The sequence below is a fragment of the Camelus bactrianus genome, chromosome 6 (assembly GCF_048773025.1).
Source record: "Camelus bactrianus isolate YW-2024 breed Bactrian camel chromosome 6, ASM4877302v1, whole genome shotgun sequence".
Lineage (NCBI taxonomy): Eukaryota > Metazoa > Chordata > Mammalia > Artiodactyla > Camelidae > Camelus > Camelus bactrianus.
In genome coordinates this window covers 71,993,786-72,014,804 of record NC_133544.1, presented here as the reverse complement: position 1 = coordinate 72,014,804, position 21,019 = coordinate 71,993,786, and the positions used below count along the sequence as shown (strand labels likewise).

Below are 21,019 nucleotides of genomic sequence, written 5' to 3'. Positions count from 1 at the left end.
TGGGGATCTCAAGAACTGGATTCAGGCAGTGCCATCTCTGGTTTAGTAAAGATGGGTGAGGTTTTTAGTCTGTGGATTCAGAGCCTCAACCTTCAGAGATTAAAAAGAGTGAAGAGTCCTCAAACCCCTGCCTCCCTGTGGTGCCTTCAGTCCCGTGAAATGGGAGAGCCTGTACCTTCCTCTCCCCATGCTGCAGGAGAGGGAGGGGACTGTCTTTCCAGACCCAAAGTAGAGACAAGGCTGCAGGGCAGACAAGAAGGAGCGACTTGGGTGCAGGAGCAGGGGCAGCTGCAGGTGACAGGTGCACGGGCTTTGGAAAGGGGCAGGGATTTCCCTTGCAAAATCCATTCAAACAGACAGAGAGGGAACCTGATCCCAAGGAGGGAGTTGGAACAGCAGGAGACACCAGAGGGGCCCCCAGAGGGGCCCAAGGCTGGAGGGCTGGGGGAGGAGAGATGAGAGACAGCAGGGCTTAGAGAGGGGGGAGAGGATGAGTCCTGAGGGCAGAGAATTGGAAGCATGGAAGATTCCCAAACTCTTTCCAGGGGCTCAGTCAGGCCTTACTTCAGGCTCCAGCCCCGTGGTCTTAGACTTGTCTTTCTGCGTGTTATTTTTGCGCTAGGAATCCCTCAGCTCCAGCTTCCAGTGGCCCCATCCTCCTGCCTGGGCTGGGACTGGCCAGTAGAGGCAGTTCTAGGGCCTGGGTGAGGGTCCCGTTGTTGTGTTGGGGCGGGAACAAAGGCACATGGTGGGACCTGGGGCAGAAAGCCAGGCCCTGAGAGGGGAAGGAAGTCCTGGGCAGAGCTCCCAGCTCCCCCAGCTGGGTTAAGAAGGGTGATAAGAGCAGATTAGGCAAGAGGAAGTGGGCTGGGCTGAGCTGGGCTGTGACTGAGTCCCTGGGCCTGGCCTGGGACAGGGCAGCATTAGGGCCCTGCACCCTGGGCAACACCCTGAGCTGAGGCCTCTCTGAGCCAGCGAGCAAGCGGGTAGTCCTCCAGTCCCCAAGTGTTCTCCCCCAGGCCACAGCGCAGGGCAGAGGGGGGAGCCTGGCAGGAGAGCACAGGGGGGGCTGGTGGCCAAAGGTTGCTCAAAGCACTTGTTGCTAAAGCGGTTGTCTGTAGAGTGGCGTTGTGTGTAGAGTGGCGGCTGGCCAGTGAGCTTCAGGTCTTGGCCAGGTGCAGAGGGGGGAGTCACTTGTGGTGGGTGAGGGGTGGGATTGCCTCACTTGCGCCTCATTTTCATGGGGAGGAAGCATTGAGAAAGAGGAGTCTAGTGTTCAGTGAACTTTGCTTATTCAAAACAATCCCAGCTGGAACCCGCCCCACCCTCAGCTCCCACCTCCAGGGTGGTCCCAGCCTCTTCTGTCTCTGGGAGAGACCCCTGTGCTCTGGGCCCCACTGCTGTCAGGGTCACTTCCCCTGGTGAACTCCTTGCTCTCTCCTCTAAGTGTCCATTTGGGCAAGAGTAACCCCATCTGGTCCCCACCCACCACTGCATCTGACTACCCCGGGGACTAAGAGGCTCCCGCTCCAAGGCAACCAGGCCTCATGACCTGCCTCTCAGTCCTGAACAGAGAAGGAAGCCCTGAGCAGGAAGTGCTGAGAAACAGGGTGGGGGCGGGGATTTGAGGAGGGGAGCCCGGCCTCCCTGGGCAGGAGCAGCAACCACAGACCCCTACTGCAGGCGGGCGGGAGGAGGCTGATTTAAAAGGCAGATGGGCCTCTGGCCAAAGCACTCAGCTCTGCGCCCTGCCACTGTGCCCTAGGGGCTATAAGAGCACCCAGACTTCCGGACCAGCTCCGGGGCGGGTGCCATGTGAGCCCAGTCAGGCTACTCTCCTGCCCGCCCTCCTTCCGCCCCTCCCTCTGCCCGCGGTGCTGTGCCTGCCCAGCCTCTCCAAAGAGGGACACTTGGCACCATGTCTCTGCTCAACCCTGTCCTGCTGCCCCCAAAGGTGAAGGCTTATCTGAGCCAAGGGGAGCGCTTCATCAAATGGGACGATGTGAGTGGGGCCGGGCCGAGGGCTGGTGGGGTGCTGGGGTGGTGGGAGGGCTGCTAGGGGCTTTGCCAGGGGTCTAGGTTGGTTTAAGTCTGCCAGGATTCAGGTGCCTGGGTGGCTTGGCCAGGCAGCTGACACAACTGCCCAGATAAACAAAGCTAGGGGTGAGGGTGCGTGCCCTGAGCCCATGTCCTGGGGCTGCCAGGGCTATGGCTCTGTATCTGGATGTGGGAACAGGGTGCCTGTCTGGGTGGTCATGGGAGGAAGTTTCTTTGGGTCTGGGTCTGTCCTTCGCCAAAGCTCCCAAGAAGAGCAGAGTTTCTTGCTCCTGGTCTCAGCAGTGGTGGGAGGAAAGTGGCCCCAGAGCTGAAGCAGGGCCAGAAGCAGAGGTGAGCCAGGTGCCTGCTCCCAGCACAGACAGCCCACTCTTGCCCCAGCGAGATGCCCGAACTGGAATCTTCACCGCTTCCCACTTGGCCCTGGCCCTGTCCCAGGGAAGCTCGACTCTCCCCCAGCTGCTGTGGGGCAGCCACAGAAGGCCCCTGGACCCCAAGTGAGAACTGGAGGCTTTGCTCCCAGGGACCGGGAGGGAACGGATAGACTTCTGCTTCAGCCCTCTGCTCTCAGCCTGGCTCCCTGATGCCGGCCTGTATGCAAGGAAGGGAGAAGCCATGCTTTGCCCTGCACTTCCATCTCTACTGTGTCTGCTCCTTCCCAAACCGGGGCCTGCTTCCCAGCCTCTGGTCCTCCTAGACGCTGAAAATGTGTGTGTTGCCACAGGCCAGGGATTCTTCTGGACCAATGAGAACAATATAGGGCCCCTCCTTCAGGGAGGGGAGGCTGCTGGGCTGGCCCAGTGTGAGAGTCAGAGCCGGCTGGTCCCAGGAAGGGAACCTGAAGGCCCTGATAGGGGAGGAAGGGCCCTTAGGGCTGATTCATCCTCCTTACAGGGGGGAAGACGGGGCTCTGGGTCTGTTAGTTAAGGCTCTCAGTCCTTCTGGGTTCAGCTAGGCTGAGAAATTTGGAATTTGGTTGCCATGACTATGGGGAGGGGGCCCCATGGCGAGATGCTTTCTGCTTCCTCCGGAGTGGTGTGGTCACTGTGGCATGGTGGAGCTATGTCCCAGGAGCCTGTAGAATGAGGGAAGTGGCTCAGAATGAAACGTGAAGTGGCCTCTCTCGGTTCCTCTGGGAAATGTGTGTGACCTGATGGAGCAGAGGGTCATTAGGGATGGGGACGTTCGAAGTAGCCTTCTCTGCAAGCCAGCATCTGTGTACCTGGCTGGCCAGCTGCCCTTCCCAAGGCAGGGCACCGCAGGGTCCTGGATCCTACCTCCCACGAGCAGGAATCGTCCAGTCAGGGGTCACGTGTAACTGCCTGACAGGGCTCTGCTCTCAGACTGCCTTCAGCCTAGTTGGTAGATGACCTAGGTATTGGATAAGCACAATGCACAGGAAGTAATCAACTCCCTACTTAATTTTGTGTCCCACAGCCCCTTTACAATGTATTCTGTGGAAGAAGCTCCCCTACAACCCACGGAAGGAAACAGCCAGTCTCAAGACATTCCGTTTGCTCTTGGCGAACAGACAAGTCTAGGGACATCTTTCCTCAAAAAGCCCAGTCTTACTTCAGAAACTAGTTATAACTCAAAACTCCAACCTTAATTTAGAATGACATCTGCCCCACCTCCATCTAAGAATGGTTTCAGGTGGAAACCTCTGGAAAGGCCTGTGGGAGGACTCTCTGCTCCTCTTCTACTGCTTGGGATGGGGTGCAGGGAGGGAGGAAGGAATGGGGTACCAAAGTTTTTAATTGAGCAGGTGCTATCATAAACTGGGCCTGGCAAAAGGGCAAGGCTTACGATTTCTCTCAGGAATATTTTTGAGGACTCTTAGGAGACCCTCCCCCTGAGCGTGGGATCTCTTGCTTAGGGTCCTTCTGCCACCTTGATCTCAGGAGGTCACGTGCAATTACTTCTTCAGCCCCTCAGAATCCAGTTACTGCCTTCCGCTCCCTGCAGCTTTGGACTGTTTGTCTGTCTCTCCCACAGGCCCCCTCTGGACCCAGCAAATACTCATGGGTTCATTGCCCCAGAGACTCTGAGGCTTCCAGCTCACCTAACACGCCAGCGTCTCTCTGTCTCTGACAGTCAGCCCACCTGTCACCCACCTGATCTCCTGGGCGGGAGTCAGACCCCAGTCTGTTATTCCCCACAACTGCAGGGGTGACAAAAGCTCTCCAAGTGCAGGCTTAACATGAGGGGTCAGGCACTCCAACCCTCCTTGGTGGAGGGAAGAGAATGGAGCTTATAATACAGCTTTCTCCAAAATTAGTTTCCTCACACAGTGTTCTCTTTCCCCTATACTCTAGCCACCCCTGATCTGAGAACCTTTTTCTGGACCATTTCCTTTGTGAATTCTGCATTTGGTCTGGTATGGTGTGCATTAATTACCATACCTTGTTGGAAACTTCAATTTTAATGTCTTGTTATTCATGCACACAAAGACCATTAAAAAAAAAAAAGGGAGTCTGTGTGCTCTGTGAGTGGAGCAGGAATTCAGAAGTGAGTTCATTCTTCATTCACTCACTCCTTTAGCAAACCTGGGGCGTGGAGCTCATGGTCTAGGACAGGATTTTTTCCCCAGGGGAAGCGGGAGACCCTGGGGAATTTCCCGGATGGGCTCCTAGGTCTGAGAACTCACCCCTACTCCACTGTAGCAGCATCTTTCTGGAAAGGCTTTTCAGAAGCTGTCCTTTGATGGTATTTCAGCCAGGAGTGATTGGATGCTTAGGCCTGGAGGCACTGGTTGTCTATGGGACAGTTGGATGGGTGGGGTGGGGGGATTCATGGAGGGGAGGACTGGGCGAGTGGGAAGTGAGGCTCTGGTGCGGGAGTTGGACTCTTGGCGCTCACCATGTTGAGCTCTCCTGGGGGTAGCACGGAGTCTTGGGGAGGGAACTTCTACCACTTTGGCTGAGCTGTGGGCCTTGAAAACAGGCAGGGTGAGGGCCAAGACCCTTCTTGGGGCCTAGAGGAAGAAACTATTTGAGATTTAGAGGGGAACCCTCCTCTCTTCCAGAAGGGTCATCTCCAATCCACTACCCCTCCCCACCCCTGCTTCAGAGTTTTTAAGGCTCATGCTCAGCCCTTAGCTCTGGAGAACAAAGGGAAATGCCTGCAGATTCCTGGGACAGCCACCTCCTGGACAGATGGTGAGCTCTGAAACTCCTGGCCTGGGCCAGGAAAGATTGGCCTGAAGTCTCAGATCAGGGAGCTGACTCCTTCTCTCTGCAGGAAACGACAATAGCCTCCCCAGTTATTCTCCGTGTGGACCCCAAGGGCTACTACTTATACTGGACATATCAGAGTAAGGTGAGGCGGCTTCTGCCTACCATGGCCCTACCATGGGTCCTGCTGATCCACTGAGTCCAAGCAGCCCCTTGATGCTGGGGTGGAGATGTGGATGCCAGGAGCGTAGAATGACCTGTGAGGGTGGCTCTGGGGGAATCTCCTGTGGGCAGGGGCTATTTGCTTTGGGAGGGAGGATGCAGTCACTCCAACCGTGGCTTCCTTGGGCCCAGATGCTCCAACCTTTGCATCCCTTGGAGAGACAGAGAGAGGGAGAGGGTGAGGGAGAAAGGAATAAGAGCTGCTGTTGAAGGCTGATCCCCTGCCTGTGGTTCTGGGTAAACTTGAGGCTAAGAGAAGGGCCTCAGCACCTGGGCAGAAGGAAGGGATGGGGACCCCGGGGAGAGTCCAGGATGGTGCAGGGGAGACTGGAGGTCATAGTTCCTGAGTAACTCGAGTGGCTAGAGGAGGAGTGGACAGAGAGGAAGGCAGGAGGGTCACTATGAGTAGGGAGAACCCAATCTCTGGAAAGGAAGGTTGGGGTCTGGGAGGCCCCACACAGCCTTGGCATATAGACAGGGCAGTTGGCCAAGACGTGAAGGGGTATGAAGCTCCCTCCCCACCGCTCTTTGTTCTTGGCTTGACGTTTTTGTCCACATCCCTTCTTTGCCTCTCCCAGGAGATGGAGTTTCTGGATATCACCAGCATCCGGGACACCCGCTTTGGGAAGTTTGCCAAGCTGCCCAAGGTAAGTGGGCCCAGTAGCAGCCCAGGCTCAGCACAACCACCAGCTCCATGGGGCTGGGGCAGGAGTCCCTGTGGGGGCGGGGAGCCTGATCTCTGGAGCGAGGGGAAGGGTTCCTGCACTGAGCAGAGGGTCTCCCCCTGAGCCAGGGAAGGGGCATGGCTGCTCTCTGGCTTGCCAGGGCTTGGCTATCAGGGCACAGTGAATGGAAATGTTGTGTGGCCAACGCCTGCCCCTCGCGCACCCCAGGCTGTCTGGGAGGAGTTGCTTGCAACTCCCCTCCTCCACCCCGACTGGTTTGCCTGTGTTTGCCTAATGCTGGTAGGAAAATGGGAGGAAGGGATTGATGGGACGCAGGATTCCCTGAGACTGGAAACTAAGAATTCATCTTCAAATGAAAAATGGCAAACCAAATACACAGAACTCCCAGCCCCCACAGCCTTGGTTAATCCCTTTCTGTGGGCCTCTGCCTCCCCACCTTCGCACCTGGAGTCAGAGCAGGAAGATGCCGAGGCCTGTGGCTCCTAAGATGGGCACGGACAGGGCTGCACCCCAGGCGGCCATGTTTCGAGTGTCTGACGGGGAAAGACTGGGAGAGCCACAATAGAGGGGGGACGGGGGTGCCCCTCTGATCCTAACCACATCACCACTTGCTGCAGAGCCAGAAGCTCCGGGATGTCTTCAACATGGACTTTCCTGACAACAACTTCCTGCTGAAGACACTCACTGTGGTGTCCGGCCCTGACATGGTGGATCTAACCTTCCATAACTTCGTCTCCTACAAGGAGAACGTGGGCAAGGTGCAGCGGGGGCACCTGGCCAGGGGCTGGCACCTGGGATAGCCCTGACTTGCCAAGAGACAGGCCTGGGCCACGGGGCCGGGGGGCACCTTTGTGGTCAGGGGTCTGACTGCTGTGCACTCGGGTCCTGCAGAACTGGGCCGAAGATGTACTGGCCCTGGTCAAGCACCCGCTGACGGCCAACGCCTCCCGCCTCACCTTTCTGGACAAGATGTAAGTGCCGGCCTGCCTGGCCTTAGTGAGTGGGGCTAAGTCCCCCAGGCCTGGGCCTTGACATGCTGCTCTCTGCCCACCAGCCTGGTGAAGCTCAAGATGCAGCTCAACCCCGAGGGGAAGATTCCCGTGAAGAAGTGAGTCTCCCCTACATTCCCCACATGTCCTCCAAGCTCCCCAAAGCCCTCCCTCTGCAGGCCTGACTCCTCTCTTTGCCTGGTACCTTTTTCTGCTTCTACAGTTTTTTCCAGATATTTCCTGCTGACCGCAAGCGGGTAGAAGCTGCTCTGAGCACCTGCCACCTCCCAAAAGGCAAGGTGAGTAGTCTCCGCCTCCCCGCCCACCCTCAGAATTCCCCTTCTCACCTGAGCTGTCTCTGACTAGAGGGCACCTTGGGCTGACCTGGGGGTGGGGTGGGGAGGCAGGAATGACAGCACAGTCCCAGCCAGCAGCCTGAGAAGCCAGGTAGCCCTAGAGCCACTGGTTCCTGATACCAGGTGCAGAGACAGAGCCAGGGCAGGGGAGATGAGGTGCCCGGATTCAGAGCAGGTTGGTCTGCACCCCTTTAGCTCAATGTAGGAAAACATTTTTTTCCACTTCATTTTACTTAAGTAATTTTTAATTATGAGTTGTATGCAGGGTCACCCCTTGAGGCGCCTTATGTGAATTAATAAAAGGACAGATGCAGCCCTGAGCCAGGGTTTGTGCCTGGCCAGGGGTAGATCTCGGCCCCCAATCCTCCTTTGGCCAGTGCCTTTGTGTAGAGCACCACCTGGACCCCATGAGGTCTTTTCTCCTGTTAAGAATTTAGAACATTATAAATAAATAAAACTAAGACCTCATTGATCACCCATCCACATGGATCCCAGGAGGAATACTTCTCCACAGTCACAGCTCTCCGGAGCTGGTGACCCCTTGAGCAGTGAGTCACAGGGGATGTAAGCATGGGGTTGGGGAGAGGGTGGGAATGGGCTCCTGCTGAGGGCACCACTTGCAGCTGTCAGTACACATCCACCCTCCTTTTCTCCTACCTCTGGCGCTTCCGCCTTGGCTAAGTCCCCCTCATTTATCAGCTCTCCTGTGTCCTAGTAGGGGCCACTGAGCCATCTTTGTTTGGAGCTGATGGGACCAAGATCTGGTCTCAGGGAGATCCAGTCTAGCTCTCCTTCTCAGAGCCTCTGCTCCCAACTAAGACTGATGTTGATCCTGGAAAACATTTGATGGGTTTTTCTGGAATGTAATGCCACCAATCCCTGAATGTCACCAATCTACTTGCTGTTTCTATCTCTATTGATTTGCCTATTTGGGACATTTCATGTAAATGGAATCATACAATACATGATCTTTGATGTCAGGCTTCATTTATTTAGTATAATGTTTTCAAGGCTCATCCACGTTGTGGCATGGATGTATCAGTACTTCGTTCCTTTTTACTGTGGAATATTTCACTGCGTGGATGTACCGCATCTTGTTTACCTATTCATGAAGTTGAAGGACATTTGGGTTGTTTCCATTTTGTGGCTATTATGAATAATGCTGCTATGAACGATTTTGTCTGGATGTATGTTTTCAAGTCTCTTGGGTGCATACCTAAGGGTGGAATTGTTGGGTCACATGGTCATTCTATATTAAACATTTTGAGGAAATGCCGAACTGTTTTCCAAAATGACTACACCATTTTACAACCGCACCAGCATTGTATGGGGTTCCAATTTCTCCACATCCTCACCAACACTTGTTACTGTCTTTTTTTTTTTGTCTTTTTTTAACTTTAGTCAACTTGTGGGAATGAAGTTATATCTCATTGTGGTTTTTGATTTGCATTTCCCCAATGACTAAAGATGCTGAGCCTCTCTTCATGTGCTTATTGCTCATTAGCATATCTTCTTTGGAGAAATGTCTATTCAAATCCATTGCCCATCTTCCAATTGGGCTGTCTTACACTGCGGACTTGGCCCCTGGGACATCGGATTTGCAGACATTTTCTCCTATTTTGTGAGTTGTCTTTTCACTTTCTTGATGATGTCCTTCAGAGCACTAAAGTATTTTATTAGGATGAAATCTAATCAGTCTTTTTTGTTATTATTCCTTGTGCTTTTCAGTGTTTCCAGCTATTGTTGAATTGTCTATTACTCCCTTCAATTCTGCCAGTTTTGCTTCACACATTTTGGGGTTCTGTGGTTAGCTATTCAACAGTGCCACTTGCTTCTGACCACTTTTTCTCCCCATTCCGGTCAATCTTAGTTCCAATCCCGTCCCAGTCAAGACACTAGCCTGTGTCAATTCAGAGGCAAAGCGGACCAGCTAAGATGCTCTCCTAGGCAACCAGAGCCTTGAAAATTAGGTGCTCAGGGTGTCCTTGATGCTCCTTTGTCTGCCCTGAGCCCTCCCTCTGACCAGGCCCCCTCGAGCAGGTCTGGGCCTCGTTTGGTGGTTCTTAGTGCTGAGAAGATGGGGGCAGGAGTCATCAGGTGACTCTTATCCCCCCAGAATGATGCCATCAATCCTGAGGACTTCCCAGAATCTGTCTACAAGAGTTTTCTCATGAGCCTCTGTCCTCGGCCAGAAATAGATGAGATCTTCACTTCCTAGTGAGCTTCACGGGGCTGGGCGTGGGCAAGGGGTGGGGGCTAAAATTCCCACCTGCCATGCTGACAGTGAGGTGGCTTTGCTGGAGAAGGGGGCTGTCTAAGCGCCCCCTGACCCCGGGGACGTAGAGGGGACCTGTGCTCCTCTCTGGCCTGCAGCCACGCCAAGGCCAAACCCTACATGACCAAGGAGCACCTGACCAAATTCATCAACCAGAAACAGCGCGACTCCCGGCTCAACTCCTTGCTGTTCCCGCCGGCGCGGCCTGACCAGGTGCAGGGTCTCATCGACAAGTACGAGCCCAGCGGCATTAACATACAGAGGGGTGAGGACCAAGGCCACCTCTGACCCTCTGCGGTCCTCTCCTGTCCCGGCGGCCGGGCTGTCGCCCTGACAACCATCCCCTGTCCCCCAGGCCAGCTGTCACCCGAGGGCATGGTGTGGTTTCTCTGCGGGCCAGAGAACAGTGTGCTGGCCCAGGACAAGCTGCTGCTGCACCACGACATGACGCAGCCGCTCAACCATTACTTCATCAACTCCTCACACAACACCTACCTGACAGGTGGGCTGGCGACCTCACTGCAGACCTCTCCTTTTATGGGGGCTCTTCCCGTGCCCTGAATCCTCTGCGAGGGCTGCCCACGGGACAGCCCATGATGGAGTCGGGTTGGGGAGAGCCGGGCTGCCCTTGAGTGAAGCCCTTGCCCCTCCCCTCCCCTCGGGCTCAGGTGGCCAGTTCTCAGGCCTCTCCTCTGCTGAGATGTACCGCCAGGTGCTGCTGGCCGGCTGCCGCTGTGTGGAGCTGGACTGCTGGAAGGGGAAGCCTACCGACGAGGAGCCCATCATCACCCATGGCTTCACCATGACCACAGACATCTATTTCAAGGTGAGACTCGGTGTGTGGAGGCTGGTGGCAGTGGCACTAGGGAAGGGCAGAGGCCACAAACTTTCTGGGGATAGGGGGAGTGAAGCCAGAGAGGAGGGATGGCTGGGAGGCCTTGGACCAGTGTGGGGGACTCAAGGGGACCAGAGGAGATAGGAGGCTGACAGTGGCCATTCAGTTCTATGAGTGTGTTGTAACTGGGGAGTGGGGAAGGTGCCACCAAGGGAGGGGAAGCCTGGACCACTGATATTCTCTCCATGGGGTCCCCTTCTCCTCCAGGAAGCAATTGAAGCTATTGCAGAAAGTGCCTTTAAGACCTCCCCTTATCCAGTCATCCTGTCATTTGAAAACCACGTGGATTCGTGCGTATCCAGGCCATCCAGCCTCATTCTCTACCCTGTCCCCATCTCCTGCCTACAGCTGCCCTCCCTGCAACTGTCTCCAGCCTCAAACCATGACTTCCAGCTCTCTCCGAGGTCTCAAAAAAATTTCCTTGGGACTCTAGGATCTCCTGCCTGTGTCCCTGACTCCCCAACTTCCTGAGCCCCTAGTCTGTGTCAGAAAAACAGACAAGAGGGTCAGGCAGAGCTGCTGAACCCCACCTTGCTTCTGCTCCCTGCAGACCCCGCCAACAGGCTAAGATGGCTGAGTATTGCCGGACGATATTTGGGGATATGCTGCTCACAGAGCCCCTGGAAAAGTTCCCAGTGAGTGGACTTCACTGGGGTGGCATCTGGGCCTTGGGGCTGGGGACCCAGGGCAGGGTGCCAGGTTAAGGAGGCAGATGTCCCAGGAGGATGCTAGGATTCATTTGGGAGGATTCTGGGGCTGGGATCCTATCATTGACCACGTGTCAGGCACTGTGCTGGGCTTGGGGGATATGTTAGTGACAAAGGGGCCATCCCAGTCCTCAGATTGCTAACTCTCTGGTGGGGAGGCAGACAAGTAACCAGGCCATGACAACCAGTGGCTACTATGGGAGTATGTGGGGAGTCCTGATTCGGTCTTTGGAATCCGGCAAGGCTTCCTGGAGGAAGTGATGGCTACGCTGAAAACTGAGGGAGATAATGGATTTATCTTGGTGAGAATGGGGAAAGGGTGTTCTAGGCAGATGGACTAGGTGAGAAAAAACACCACTGGGAAGCTAAGTTGGATCAGGCAGGGGTTTAGGGCACAAGGTGGGAGTGATGAGAGGTGAGGCTGGAAAAGTAGGCAGCGGACAGATGGAGTGCAGCTTGGTATGAAGGAGCTTAGGCTACACCCTAAAGGTGAGGAGATGGTGCTAAGGACCCTCTCTTCTCTCCCACAGCTGAACCCAGGCGTCCCCCTGCCCAGTCCTGAGGATCTCCGAGGCAAGATCCTCATCAAGAACAAGAAGAACCAGTTTTCTAGCCCAGCAGCTCCCAGCAAAGAGCCAGATGGGGATGCTGAAGGGAGCGGCCCACCCAGTGCCCCTGTGGGAGAGGACACAGGTAAGTGGGCCTGGGAGGAGAGGGGGTGGGGAAGCATCTGGAATGGGAGAGAGGGGCTGGGCCTGGAGGGGAGAGCCAGCCTGGTGTGTGGTCTCCCTCTGCCCCCAGTGCTGAGGGAGGCAGTGTGGACTGGTGAGGAAGGGGCTGAGTTGGAGGACGAGGAGGTGGAAGAGGAAGAGGAGGAGGAGTCGGGAAACCTGGATGAAGAGGAGATGAAGAAGATGCAGTCAGATGAGGTGTGTGTCTACTGCAGAGCCCTCCAGGTGGGGGCATGGGCCATGTCCCTTGGCTCTATACTGTCCTCTTCTCCACCCTCCTCCCTCCTCCCTAGGGCACAGCGGGCCTGGAGGTGACAGCTTACAAGGAGATGTCCAGCTTAGTCAATTACATCCAGCCTACCAAGTTCATCTCTTTCGAGTTCTCTGCCCGTAAGTTAGCATGGGGTGGTGGTAAGCTGGAGGGTAGGCTAGGTTCAGGAGAAGGCCCTTAGGAAGTATGTCCTGACACCTGATGAGTAGGGGTGAGAGCAAGGGGGATCCTCCCCTTCCTTGGGCTGGGGGCCCTGTCTATATATACCCAGAAGAGGAGCCAGGCAAAGGGCTTGTTTAAGTGGCAGTGGCTCCCAGTGTCTTGTCTCTGTACCGAGAACTTGGCACCAAGCAGAATGCTCTGGAGTGTGTCGGTGACAGGCAGGTCATTTACGAAAGACCTCCTCAGCCAGGCAGCCTGGGGATCCTGCAGCCTCTTGCAGGTTCTGTGGCCGCCGGGGCATGAGAGCTCCTGGGAGGGGGTGGAGGGTGAAGAAACTAGCCAGTGCACATCTGCCCCCTGTCCCCTTCCGTTTCTGAGTGCACCCTCACTGTTTACCTTTATCTTCTCCGGACATGCGCACAGTGAGTTCCTCTCACCCCGTGTGCATGTCCCCAACATGAACACCTCTTTCTGTATACACTCTGCAACACTGAACCCCTAGCCTGCACACCCTCCTGTTTCCACCCATGGCATGCACCACCCTTGCTGCTTGCCTCTCACCCCTGCCCCTGCTCCCTGCACATCACAGCATGCCGGGCTCATCCCCACATGTTCCTCCAACCCTCTGTGCGCACCCAGGGCATGCACCCCTGCTCCAGGACAGAGGCACACACCCCACCCCTGTCCATACCTGTGCATACCCTTCACCCTCAGCACACACTGCTCCTCTCAGGTCTGCACATTCCATGTCCTGGGGTTGACCCCTCGACCCTCAGGCCTCAGTGGAAATGCTAGGTTGGGGACATCTCTATGTTGGAGGGAGCCCTGTCAAAGGGCAGGGCAAGTCTGAGAGATGGGACAGCCTGACACGACTCCCCTTCCTCTTTCTCCTCTGCACAGAGAAGAACCGAAGTTATGTCATCTCCTCCTTCACAGAGCTCAAGGCTTATGACCTGCTCTCCAAGGCCTCCGTGCAGTTTGTGGAGTATCCTTGAGACCTCAATAGCCAGGGTCCCTGGTTGGGGTAGGGGGAAGGGGAAGGCCTGGACAAGCAGGGGCTGCTGGGGTTCCTCCCAGCGCAGGCGGCCTCGTGGCTCCTATACTCTGTGGCAGCTACAACAAGCGGCAGATGAGCCGCATCTACCCCAAGGGCACCCGCATGGACTCCTCCAACTATATGCCCCAGATGTTCTGGAATGCCGGTTGTCAGATGGTTGCTCTCAACTTCCAGACAATGGGTGAGGGCACACTCAGGCCCTTAATAACTTCCTCCTGCCCCTCCCACCTGTACCCTATCGATGGGGAGGAGGGCTTTGCAACAGACTGGAGTGTCCTGATGTTCGTTGAGGCTCTGGGTGCACATGCAGGTGTGTGTGTTTAGGGATCTGAGTGCAACAGCTCATACTTATGTGACTGCACATATATAAGTGTGCATGTGACGATGTCAGTGCTGGCATGGGTTTTGGCTGCTCTGCCCAGGTGGGTCTGTGGGAACACCTGCTCCACTGGCCTCAGCTCCCACTATGAGCTTGAAAACTGGTCGTGGCTTTGCTCCTGCTGACTCCAGGTTGTGGGCCCTTCCTGAGAGATGAGACCCTAAGGAACCAAGGCTGGGCCATGAAAAACCCTCATTATCATGGTCTGCCCAGCCTCCCTATTCACGAGATGGGAAAGGCTGGGAAATGGGGAAAGAGAGGCTGTGTGCAGACCCAGAGCCGGGCAGCACTCACTGAGTGCCCTTGTCCTTCCAGACCTGCCCATGCAGCAGAACATGGCACTCTTCGAATTCAATGGGCAGAGTGGTTACCTCCTCAAGCATGAGTTCATGCGTCGGCCGGACAAGCAGTTCAACCCCTTCTCAGTGGACCGCATTGACGTGGTGGTAGCCACCACCCTTTCCATTACGGCAAGGCCCTGAGGTGGACAAGTGGCCGGGGGGCTGGGGTCTTGAGGAGAAAGACACAGGTCTTGAGGAGAAAGACACTCTTCCATTCCCAACCCCCTCCCCTGATATCCTGAAAACTTCAGTCCCAACCAGTCCTTGCAGTAGCAAGTTGCCTTGGAAACTGCCTCCTCCTCAGCACTGGAGGCTGCCTCTGGGTCCCCATGGAAACCAAGGGGAAGGGCTGAGGCTGGGGTGGGGGAGGGGAGAAGAGTGGGCAGAGTGGGGCAGCAGGAGCCCCAGGCCCTGGGGGAGGGCTCTGTTCCCTCCTTGCTGGGAAGGGAAGGTGAAGTGGCCCACACCTGATCCCTGAATGCTGGAATCACCCTGGGAACCAGAGCTGAGCTGTCACCCTTAAGCCACACAGCCTCTACTCTGTGGCTAGAGTTGAGGAGGATCTTCACAGTACCCAAGAAGGGATGTTTCAGCTAGGGGAGCTGGGGAATGGCCTGGGTACGGGAGCTGATGCTGGCCTCCCACGGGCCCCCCACCTCCAGGTGATCTCTGGGCAGTTCCTGTCAGAGCGCAGTGTGCGCACCTATGTGGAAGTGGAGCTGTTTGGCCTTCCTGGAGACACCAAGAGGCGCTATCGGACCAAGCCGTCACCCACTACCAACTCCATCAATCCTGTCTGGAAGGAGGAGCCCTTTGTCTTTGAGAAGGTGGGGGGCTGGGGCAGGGCAGGGGCTGGGATCTGTTCCTAGTTCTTGGTCTCTACTTGTAGAAGAGGAAATACCTAAAGGGAGTTCTTTGAGCCTGCTCCTCTCCCCACCCCTGTCTGACCTCCTGAGGTTCTAGAGTACAAAGTTTATAGAAATTTACTTTGTGGGCAGGTTTTGTGTGTGTGCACATGTGTGTATGTATATGAGTGTTCATGTTGGGATTAGAGACAGAAATGTGAACTTCCAGACCAGGGTACAGGGTCCAATGGAGTTACGAGGGTCTTTTGCTCCCATTGGATACTTGTTGGCAAAGCTGCCAAGGGCTGTCTGCAACAAAACCCTTGGAGCCCTGAGCTGCATATCCGGCCCTTCTGTCTTGTGTGGAGCAGCCATGTCATGAGCTGTGAGGATGTCTATGTGCATGGCTTAAGAGTGTGCCCTCTGTCCTCACCCAATCCAGTAACAACTGTCATGTTCTCAGGCCAACTCTAGACTTCTGAGTGAGGGATGGGGCAGCTTGGCCACCCTCTCCTGTCTGCAGCTTGTCCCATCCTGAACTCTCCCCAGATCTTAATGCCTGAGCTGGCTTCCCTCAGGGTGGCTGTGATGGAGGAAGGCAACAAGTTTCTTGGACATCGCATCATCCCCATCAATGCCCTGAATTCTGGTAAGGATAGGGGCCCTTCTTTGCTGTTCCCAATGGGTCTGAGGCCAAGGCCAGCATCAGAATCCTATCCAGAGGGTGGGGCAGCTTCAGGGAGGTGGCCTTCTCCTGTTAACAGCCCGAAAAAGCGGGCTAGGAATAGTACCTCTCCAGGAAACTGACGGAGGTGGGGATTCTGCCCACTTAACAGAATGTCTGTAATTTTCTGAAACTACAGTTTCCCAAGTAGCTGACATTTATTGGGCACTTAAAATGCTTTAAGGGCTTATAACACATTCTCATTTCATCCTAACAATAACCACATGAGGTAGACACTATTATCCCCATGTCACAGATGAGGAAAGTCTCAGAGACTTAAAGTCTACTGCCCAAGATTACACAGCCAGGAACCAGACTAAAGCCAGAAGTCTTGAGTGCTGGGCTGCTCATGAGCAGTGCTGGGCAGCAGTGGGCTCTGGCTCACTGCCCATCCTGTCATGTCCCACAGGATACCACCATCTGTGCCTGCACAGTGAGAGCAACATGCCCCTCACCATGCCTGCGCTCTTTGTCTTCCTAGAGATGAAGGACTATGTACCTGACACCTGGGCAGGTAGGAGGCCCATGGAATTCTGGGAGACCCAGGCTGTCCATTCTCCCTCCTCTCTCCTCAACCCAGCCTCCAGAGTCGGGCAGGATAGGGTATCCTGGGGTAGGTGAGGATGGGGGAGGCTTCCAGGTACATCTCCTTACCAGGCCCATGATGTCCCTGTGCACCCAGATCTCACCGTGGCCCTCGCCAATCCCATCAAGTTCTTCAATGCCCATGATAAGAAGTCTGTGAAGCTCAAGGAAGCCATGAGAGGCCTGCCTGAGGTCTGTGTTGCCAGGTCCACTGCCAGGGACCCCCACAAGCTATGCCCTCTCTGTGGGAAGATGAGGAAGTGGGTAGAGTCCCAGGCTCAGGGAGAGAGGCTGTTGGAGCCACCTTCCTGACATGCTCTCCCGACGCAGAATCCCTTTCCTCTCGGAAGCCCAGTTGCCCGCCATGTCAATGAGGCATCAGCCCCAACAAGCAACGGGTCAGCAGGTATGCACTGCCGGGTCTTTCCACATACTGAAAGGGTCTCAACCTCTCCCCTGTACCGGTAGGCACATCCCAGCCTGGGGTCAGCTCTTTAAAAAAAAAAAATTAAGATTTTCACCCGGGGAGGGAACACTGCATGTGAAGCTTCGGTGCTGGGGAAGAGCTCTGCAGGGGGCCCACACCGCCACCCACGGGGGTGGGTGGGGGGAGGAGCCGAGCCCAGGGGCCCGCAGGGCACCTGTGAGCCCTCTCTTTGGCTCTCGCAGCAGCCGGGTCCAAGGCCAAGGAGGGGACCACGAAAGAAGCTGCGGGTAAGGCCTGCTGAGTGCGATTGATGTTGGGGTCGAGCCTGGGGAGGGTCGGGGACTCCTGGGGGGCTTCCGGGCGGCGGCGCCGCGCCTCACCCGGGCCCCCGCAGAGCCGCAGACCGCCAGCCTGGAGGAGCTGCGGAAGCTGAAGGGCGTCGTGAAGCTCCAGCGGCGGCACGAGAAGGAGCTGCGGGAGTTGGAGCGGCGCGGCACGCGGCGCTGGGAGGAGCTGCTGCAGAGGGGCGCGGCGCAGCTGGCTGAGCTCGGGCCGCCTGGCGCGGGGGGCGGCGGCGGCTGCGGCGGCGGCGGGGCCCGGGGCAGCAAGCTCGGCCCGGGCAAGGGCTCCCGCAAGAAGAGGTAAGGGCGGCGGCGGCATCCTGCCCTCCGCGGCGCGGGCGCGGGCGGCCTGGGGCTCAGTCAGGGCTTGCCCCACGTGGTCGCCGCAGGACCCTGCCGGGCGAGGACACGGCTCGGGCGCTGCCGGCCGAGGGCCCCGAGGGCACGGACACGCGCGTGCGAGAGCTGAAGGACAGGCTGGAGCTGGAGCTGCTGCAGCAGGGCGAGGAGCAGTGCGAGTGCATCTTGAAGCGCAAGGAGCAGCACGTGGTGGAGGTGCGGGGTTGGGGCGGGTGATTGAAGGGCAAAGAGCGCGGGCCAGACCAACCACACCCTCTGTATGGTAAGAGGCTTCTTGCTTAGCTCGTCCTTCCTCTCCCGCAGCAAATGACCAAGATGATGGAGCTGGCCAGAGAGAAACAGGCTGCTGAGCTGAAGACGCTCAAGGAGACCTTGGAGATGTATGCTGGCCTCCCTTCTACGCCTGACTCTAAAACTTCCCAGGAGGGCTCAGGCCCCACAAAACCTCCCTGATGCCTCTTTCTCTGCAGTGACACCAAAGAGGTAAAGAAAAGGCTGGAGGCCAAGAGGCTGGAGCGGATACAGGCCATGATCAAGGTCACCACAGACAAGATGGCTCAAGAGAGGTGAGCCCTAGAGGAGAGGCACAGGACTCAAACTGCAGGGCCCAGGGCTGAGCAGGAACCACTCCAAGTGGGAAGGGGCCTCCCTACAAGTGGATCCTGACTTGCTTCCGAGATGTGCCTGCCTCCTGCCCTTGAAAGTTAATTCTACTTCTGTCACGTCTGATCAGAGAACATCCTCCTTAGTCAAAACACAGATGCCAACACTATTTGAGCAGAGAGGAGAATTTAAGAGAAAATCAAGTGTGCAAAGAGAGAGGTGAAACATCGGAATAGCTGATTCCCACCTGCACTTTTGCATGCACACCTTTAAGGACGGTGCGTTTTAGTGAGGAAGCTGTTTCCTCAGATGGCCCCCAGGGCTCCCAGTGGCTCCTCAGATCCTCTTTGGGTCCCCATGCTGATCTGGCTGGTTCCCAGACCAGCCATAGATGCATGCCAGCCACAGATGGTTCTATGATGGAGTACTCATTTTGCCCACACCCTGTGGAGACTTTGTCTTACCCAACTCTTCCCAGGGGCCTCCTACCCTCTCTGAAACTCTGTTCCTTGCAACAGGTTGAAGAGAGAGATTAACAACTCCCATATCCAGGAGGTGGTGCAGGTCATCAAGCAGGTGTGTGAGAGCTGTATCCTTCTCAAACTCTCTCTCTCCCTTTCTCCCTGCAGGGAAGGGGTGGCTCCAGGCCTTTCCTTTGCCCTTAGGAGATACCCTGTCCAGAGTGGCCCATGCAGCTATGGATGGGAGGAGGAGGCAGTGCAGGGGAGGGGACCTCTAGGCCATCTGGAGTTCTGGCCTTTGTGGGAAGGTTGGGATACCAGCCTAAAGAGGTCTGTCTCTGGCCAGCTGGAAATGATATGAGCCAGCTGACAGGGGCTGGGGGAGGATGGGATTGGGGGTGGGGGGTGGGTAAGGGTGAGCAAGGGGGCTTCCTGAGTCAGGCTTCCAGGGAGTCAGAAGGGGAAGGAAAGCACTGCTGAGAATGGCCCTAAAGCTCCTTGGGGTTGTTAACAACAGAAACGGCATTGCCAGTTCCTGAGACCTGCCTGACCTAGTGCAGGCACTAAGCCAGGTGCTTCACATGAACTGTCTCATATAATCCTTCACAATCCAGCAAGATAGGTACTATTTTACTCAGTGGTTAAGGAATTTGTCCAAAGTCTTACAGCTGGTTAACTGGGATTGTAGTTGGATTCCAACCCAGGTTGCTTACCTATGCTGTCCTGATTCCCTGCCTCTCTCTCACCCAGATGAATGAGAACCTGGAGAGGCACCAGGAGAAGCTGGAGGAGAAGCAGGCAGCCTGCCTGGAGCAGATCCGGGAGATGGAAAAGCAGGTGATGGGGACCACTACCCTGGCCCACAGCAGAGCTGGCCTGGCTCCAGGGTGTAGAGGGGCCTGGTTCCATGGAGTGGCCAGTCAGGAGGTGAGGGGAGCAGCACTCACCCCTCACCAGGGGGTCAGGGATCTGGTTCCCAAGGGGTCATAAGGCAGCTCTGCAGATTTCTCTCCTCGGTTGGCACACCCTATCCTGAGAGACTCCCTGAAGGGTTCCACCACCCCCACCTTCCACCCCAGTCTCCTGGGAGGTCTGAGCAGTCTGGGCATCTCCTTTCTCTACTGTCCAGGGGAGGGAGAGTGGACAGGTGGCCCCTCCTGAGTCAGGCGTTGGTCCTCACTGTCCCCACAGTTCCAACAGGAGGCGCTAGCAGAGTATGAGGCCAGGATGAAGGGCCTGGAGGTGGACGTGAAGGAGTTGGTGAAGGCCAGCCTCAGGGCCTGCTTCCCCTCTGCAGAGGAGGGCAAGCCTGAGAGGCCCTGTGGGGTCTCCAGGGAGCTGTGTGAGCAGGACGCACTCACCAAGAAGGCAGACGCCCAGGAGAGCCGCCTCTGATGCCCTCATCCGATTGGGACATTCTGCAAGGACATTCGCCCTTCTCTGGGATGTGGCTCCATCCCCCCTGGAGGAAAGGGCCCCAGCACTGTGAGGCTGCAGGAAGCTGGGGCTCCCTTGGACACTAGAACCCCGTCCTCAACAGGCAGGCTAAGGAGGAGGCAAGAACCAGGTACCATCAGGGCAGGGGCCCATCTGGGGCCTAGAGGTCCTCTCCAAGCTGACTTCCTGCTCCTCCTTCTCTTCCTCCTCTAAGTGTCACCTATTTGTTGAGGGCAAAAGAATATGGACTGGGAGGTAGGAAATGGGGTCCTGGCCCCACTCTGCCTTTCCTAGCATGCCACTCTAGACTTAGTTTCCTCACCTGGAGGAATAGGCCTGGCTGCCTGGAATCTCCACTCTAGCACCTGTAGTTGAAGCTGGTCCAAACTCCAAACCCTCCTGCCATAAGGCGGGCGGCTCACCCCAGCTTCTCGGCCCCATCTCAGGCTTGCACTGAGTTGGCCTTGTTGTCAGCTCCTTGGTACAGAGCCTGACTCTACTTCCAGCTCCCTGGAAACAGCTACTCCCAGAAACCCCAGCTGAGTTGTCTTGCCTGCCTCCTGCCTGTCGGGGATGGGAGGCTGATGTGGAAAATCTCCCTCAGCTGTGTGGCCCTCAGGCCTCTGAGACAACTGGTGCTGGGGGTGAAGGGAGAAGGAAGGTCTTTTATATGCTCTCGTGCCAAGAGCTCAGGCCGCCTCTTTCCCTCGGTCGGAGGAGTGGGGTGGTACTTCCCAGCCTGGGCCCCAACTCAGGTTGCCTCACAAGGTCAGCACCATTTTCTCTCTTGACTTTAATGAGGTTTTATTTATTTTTCTCCTTCTGACTAAACAACCCTGTTCCAAGATATCCTGCTTAATCCTGGCCTCTGTTCTACAGCTAAGAAATGGGAGCCTATGGAGTGGAATGCTCCCCAAATGAAATGAACTGGGGGAAA

General features: G+C 56.2%; 1 protein-coding gene across 2 annotated transcripts; it reads left to right on the top strand.

Annotated features, from left to right (window-relative positions):
- The first annotated feature begins 1,623 nt into the window (after window positions 1-1,623).
- PLCB2 (phospholipase C beta 2) lies at window positions 1,624-20,929 on the top strand. 2 transcript variants are annotated; one of them, XM_074365900.1, is made up of 32 exons: window positions 1,628-2,002; window positions 5,296-5,373; window positions 6,029-6,097; window positions 6,754-6,894; window positions 7,028-7,107; window positions 7,191-7,244; window positions 7,349-7,424; window positions 9,598-9,698; window positions 9,855-10,021; window positions 10,112-10,258; window positions 10,425-10,582; window positions 10,859-10,941; window positions 11,202-11,286; window positions 11,889-12,051; window positions 12,160-12,287; window positions 12,383-12,479; window positions 13,423-13,507; window positions 13,636-13,760; window positions 14,274-14,428; window positions 14,962-15,126; window positions 15,694-15,793; window positions 16,278-16,382; window positions 16,551-16,645; window positions 16,784-16,859; window positions 17,123-17,167; window positions 17,275-17,521; window positions 17,611-17,776; window positions 17,885-17,961; window positions 18,052-18,147; window positions 18,703-18,760; window positions 19,396-19,482; window positions 19,837-20,929. In XM_074365900.1, exons 1-32 carry the CDS (start codon window positions 1,919-1,921, stop codon window positions 20,038-20,040), a joined length of 3,597 nt encoding a protein of 1,198 aa, XP_074222001.1. In that variant the 5' UTR covers window positions 1,628-1,918; the 3' UTR covers window positions 20,041-20,929. The 2 variants fall into 2 exon arrangements, 1 of the variants encoding a protein (XP_074222001.1); XR_012507625.1 differs by lacking the exons at window positions 16,784-16,859; window positions 17,123-17,167; window positions 17,275-17,521; ... (4 more) ...; window positions 19,396-19,482; window positions 19,837-20,929 and having other exon boundaries at window positions 1,624-2,002; window positions 15,723-15,793.
- Window positions 20,930-21,019: the final 90 nt, after the last annotated feature.